The 5,474-nt window shown below is 29.5% G+C and overlaps 1 protein-coding gene across 1 annotated transcript in view; it reads right to left on the bottom strand.

Annotated features, from left to right (window-relative positions):
* Positions 1-508: 508 nt before the first annotated feature.
* The window catches only part of LOC119674087 (hillarin-like), a 53,537-nt gene continuing 48,571 nt past the window's right edge, over positions 509-5,474 (bottom strand). The window contains exon 4 of the mRNA XM_038085212.1: positions 509-582. Within this exon, the coding sequence (XP_037941140.1) occupies positions 509-582 (74 nt within the window). The remainder of the gene's footprint in view (positions 583-5,474) is intronic.

Here is a 5,474-nt window from a genome sequence, read left to right as displayed (position 1 = left end):
TATACACCGTATAGTTTTAGTTTTAGTTTAGTTTTAGTTATTTTTCTGAATAAACAAATTTGTTTCTTTTTAAATGTGATTGTTCTCATTACATATTAAAAAATCAATAATACATTCGCGTAAAGTGAATATTGCAATTAATTTAAACAAAACGTGACAAATTTTCCATCAATTTATTTTTCCATTGAGTCATTGTTTAACAACTTCGACTTAGATTGAATTATAATTGGCTGCAATTTACTGCAATCTATAACTGCAATGTACGCAGTACGTTATGGTTACATAGTGAGGAATGCTTCAATTGTAAATTTTGCGAATACAACGAATTCTATTGCATTTAAAGTTCCTAGTGACCACCACCACATTACAATGTACACGTCGAGGCATTTCTAAAATTTTGAGTTTGTCTTTGTCATGTCACTGATGCGGTATTGATGATACGTGCTTCTCAACCACTCGTCAATTTATTGATTTTCAATTGTTATCACATTGTTCAATGTCAGTCAATTTAGTATCTCGAAGCGTCCTTGCACATTTGCTTGCTTAAGGCAGCAGTACAATATGTTGGTTTATACCCAAATCCTGCAGATAAAAATACATTCGTATTTTTAAATGTATTTTTCTTTTTACTCAATTGTCTATTGTTGACATCTGTGCTGTGCAATGGCATCACAAAGACATACTTGTCCCACAATTGTCATAATAACACTTTCTAAGCATACAACTACATGCATAAATATATGCAGCATATCTATTGAAAACACTGTTTACGTTTCACTGCACTTGTTGTTTGATCCTTACTGTAATCCTCCAATGCCTCGAAGGTTTTATGTTTGACCATTCACTGATGTACGTGTACATGCACAGAGTGCAGCTCATTGGGAACATCACAATTTGATAAATTGAATCAATTTGAATTTGTAAAGCTATTCACAGCGTTTACATTGTGTGCTCATCGCTTGAACTCCTGCAATGTGCCAATTACTATTTTCATTCTATTTGACACTGTCATTGCTTTATAGATGGATCTTTCATTATATCTAGTAAGTAAGCTGCAGTTACTGAAGCCAAAATGTTGAATTGCAGTTACTTCACTTTATTGTTATGCAAATAGACTTTGATCACTGTAATATGTCTTTAATATATCATTTAGTTAATAACTGATTTTATTTCTCGGAAATGTAACATATGAGTTATATATTTCTTATATTAGATTTCAGTCTCTGTAAATTAAAATTAAAGGGAATAGTTAGAATTTTAAAAGTTGAAGTTGAATATAACTTTAATGAACTAAATTGCAAAGTATCATCAAAGCATCCTAATAAAACTATTTATAAAGAAATGTCGAGAAATTGTAGAGAAATCTAGAGAAATTATTTATGGATCAAAATATCGAAAATGTTACAGTTTACGAAGTCTTATATGATTTTTATTACTAAATCTAATTAATTTAAATTGCAAACCAAAAAATTTACTTCACAGATGCATGGAAGTACTACTCAGTTAAACTTTCATATGTGAGCTAACTGAATAAAGTCAAATTATCAGTTAACAGCACCAAATATCTCTAATTTGGCAGCAAACAATGATGCCAGCATTGCCTTGTGCGAAACACCATTTACGAAAAATTTTAAATCCATATTAAAATTTTTTTTAATATATATAAATAATAATTAGAGCAGACTTTAATTTTTTTGTTCACGCTTTTAAAGTTGAAAGACTTTTGAATGACAAAAATAAAAATAGTTAATATTCTGTATTTAATTTTATTTAAATATCTTATATAAAAACTTAGAAAACTCATATCCGAAATAATAGGGGAGTATACATCCGACGTTGAATGTATACTGATTACACAATCTTTATACAAATCAGCGTAACTCCTGTGGTACCACAATGGGCTATTATTTGTGCTTAAGTGGACTTTTTGGGATACAAGGCCGCCACTTCAACCAACCAACCATATTCGAATGTTTTGTTCATGTGTCTGAATCAACAGTTCATGTAGCTACTACATCCAAATCAAATCTAATACAAATAAAGTTAAGCACAGTTTTTCATATGATAAGTGCATACATTCCGCATCTAATTTTATTTTAATATCTTTAACAAAAATGTAGAAACCCTATAATTGATTGTTCAGTTTATGTGATAGCGATGGGATATAGAGTTTCAATATCAGCCAATTCGACAAGTAGTCAAGATCCACTTCTGAAAAGTATATGTGCAAAGTTTGATTCGTAGTAGTTCAGTTTAAAAACTGAATGACTGGTTGTAACTAAAACGAATACACAGAGGGACGGGCAGATAGAGTTATATAAACTCAACTCGTCAAACTGATTAGGAATATATATACTTTATGGGTTAGCAACGTTTTTTTGAAAGTGTTACATAAATCATGATAAAACTGTTTTTGATTTATTTTATGTGAAAATCTAAAAAATGAAAACGAGAAACGAGAAGATTATGAACAAATTTAAAAGTGCTAGCTAACTGTACTAAAAACATATTATAACAAAAAGAGAAACTACTCAACAATTTTAAGTTTGAAAAATATATGGAAGAATAATCATATATACATGTCGCCATTTGTTATAAATTTTGTCATCATGTATTTTGTATTTTTAAATATTTTATGTGAAGAAAAAATAAAAAGCCTTTCTAAAACTTTATTCAAAATGCAATTCAGTTAAAGTTGGATGAGCACAAAAACTTTGAATTAAACTTATCAATTTAAATTGTACTATTTCTACTCGTTTGATACAATGTTATAAGTTAAATTTTTAACATATAAACTTTCATTTGGAATCCTCCACTAATTTAGTTAAAAAACAACAACCCATCCAGTGCTTTATTTAGCATGATGCCTTCTATTTCAATATACTCATGTACGCATTTTAATTAAATTTCTTCTTGTGTCAAGGATACATCCTTTCGCATAAATGTTTAACGAATATGAAACTGAGCCGAAAGTTTCGTTAATGCCATGCATATATGCATAAGCTCAAGCACAAAACTACTAACGTCTTTTAATAATCTAAAACGAGAAAAAAATTAACAGAATCTGCAATGATCTTTTATAAATAGTTAATAAATTGTTAAACATTTGTTAAACATAACCCAAAACACAGAATATTAAAATATTTCCAACAACTCCACAAACAAATGCTGGCGTTGATATAACATATGACGAAGCAGACAGGCATTCAAACGCAAAGCTGCTCATAAATATTTTGTGTCTGGTAAATTATGCGTAGCATGTTTATGAATAAATCTTTTAATAAAATTTGACATATACACTAACATATTCGAAACCATACCTACTACAACAAATCCTGGTACACTGAAGCAGTATACGTACGCATTTTAGCTAAAGTAAATATAAGCCAACTACAATATATCAGCATATTTGCGTAGGTTCCTTTTTAATACTCGTATAAGCATCATCGACGTAGTGTATGTAATCATACCAAAATCCATAAAATACAATGGGCAAGGATACCGATACCGATACTGAAGCGCTGCAATGAACTCACATACGAAATCCTTTTTTGTTACCATTCCACGAGATGTTTTCTTTAAAATTAAATTGCGATGAAAAATATTTTTTAAATTGAGATCGCTAAGCAAAAAAAAAAATAAGAGAAGAAAATATTCAACAAAGCATACAATATGAATCTTCTAAACGAATAAGTTTTCAAATATTTTAAAAATAAACATACTTTGTAAAAAACGTTATGTATGAGTGCATAAAGCAATACTTTCATTCACTTGGGAATTTACCACAGAAAAACGCACAGAAATTTGTTAGGATAAACGGAAATTTGTACGTATTTTTCTTAGAAATTTAACGCATTCGCTCAGTGTCAGACGGTAGCAACAGTCAAATGACAGACTGTCACCTTTTTCCCAGCGTTTATAAGGTTTATTTTTGTACATCAACGTAATCCCAAATTTGAATCATTGTATTTGCATAGACATACTCGTGCATGGAGTATGTACGTTTCCGAACAATACTAAGGTATTTCTATAGAAGGAAGCCTAGTGTATGTTTGACTTGACACACGTAAACTCAGTCCGTTGTACGTAAGATACAGATAAATTTGTGCGCTTATGTGTTTTCTTGACAGCTTCGTAGACGCATGTATATGTACTAAATTGCCATTGGCGTGAAATAAATCTCAGTGATGTTACAAAAACTTTACTTGCTGCTCTGTAAAGCGAGAATGACACTCATACATTGGCTTAGATATATAAATACCAAGACAAATTCAATTGTTAGTGTATGTGAACCGACAGTCGAGAAACAGAAATACTTGCGGTAAAGCAAACAACAAAGCCGTAAGAAATAACACAGTAACAATGCACATCAAATTGTCCCCTGTTGCAGGTTTTGTTAAGGTATATGTCATAGTTGTCTTGTTAGTGGCAAATGTCTCACTACGGGTCTCTACAAGCCAAACTAAGAAGTTTCAGTTGTCTGCTTTAAGCTTATGATTTTTTCAACAGAGTTAAATATATATAGTATGTATTGATATACAAATTTCTTTAACTCCTAGCAGGAGCATAGGGCAGCAAGTATGTATTGATATGCAATTTGTATAATGGTCTCTTAGGAATTTTTGTCAAAATATTTTCATATTTTCTTAACAAATTTTACACACGTTATTCGGAGTTTTAACACAGAAAATGTTTTTTTACAAAATTAATTTACGTTAAAGTACTGAAGGTGTTTAAATTTTGTTTAAATCATTATTTAGAACCTAACATAATACCATGTTACAATTCATATAAAATGACATACTAATATCATCCAATAAAAACTTACTAGTTATAAACTAATTCAAACTTCTCGAGAAATCAAATCAAAATTTATGAGTATTTTTAAAATTAAAAAAAAACAAAATTGGAAATGCCGACATCACTATAACCAATAGTTTTCAATGCTAAACAAATCCAACAATTAAGTAAAGCAAATTATTTTTATGTTTTAATTTCATAATTTTTACATCTTATTTTAATTTCAAATTACACAGCTATAATATTATAATTTCGTAAGTAGAAACATTTTTTTTCTACTTTAAATATGCAATATTCATTAAGAGGTTTTTCGAACAGTTGTGAACTACAACAACAAAAATTCATTTTATATAATCTTTATTAATAGAATTTTTGGCTGACCATACAGCTGTTTCGAGTATTGCCAAATACTCATCATCAGTGGTCTTGGAAATAATTCTTGTATTTAATTATTCGTAAATAGTTTTTTGAGACTGCAAGTACCAGGAATCTAACTCGTACCCTGCCAAATTTGAAGCTCAGAGTCAGCGCTCCTTAACCAATTGACCCAATTAATTTGTTGTGAAAGTTTTATTAACAAATTCACTTGCTGTGTTTGTATAAGAACGAAATTATAAACCAGCTATAGAATAATTGAATTAATTATATTTTTATTTTTAATTATTAAATTTTAT

This window comes from Teleopsis dalmanni, chromosome 2 (genome assembly GCF_002237135.1).
Source record: "Teleopsis dalmanni isolate 2A chromosome 2, ASM223713v2, whole genome shotgun sequence".
Lineage (NCBI taxonomy): Eukaryota > Metazoa > Arthropoda > Insecta > Diptera > Diopsidae > Teleopsis > Teleopsis dalmanni.
This window is presented reverse-complemented; position numbering and strand designations above follow the sequence as displayed.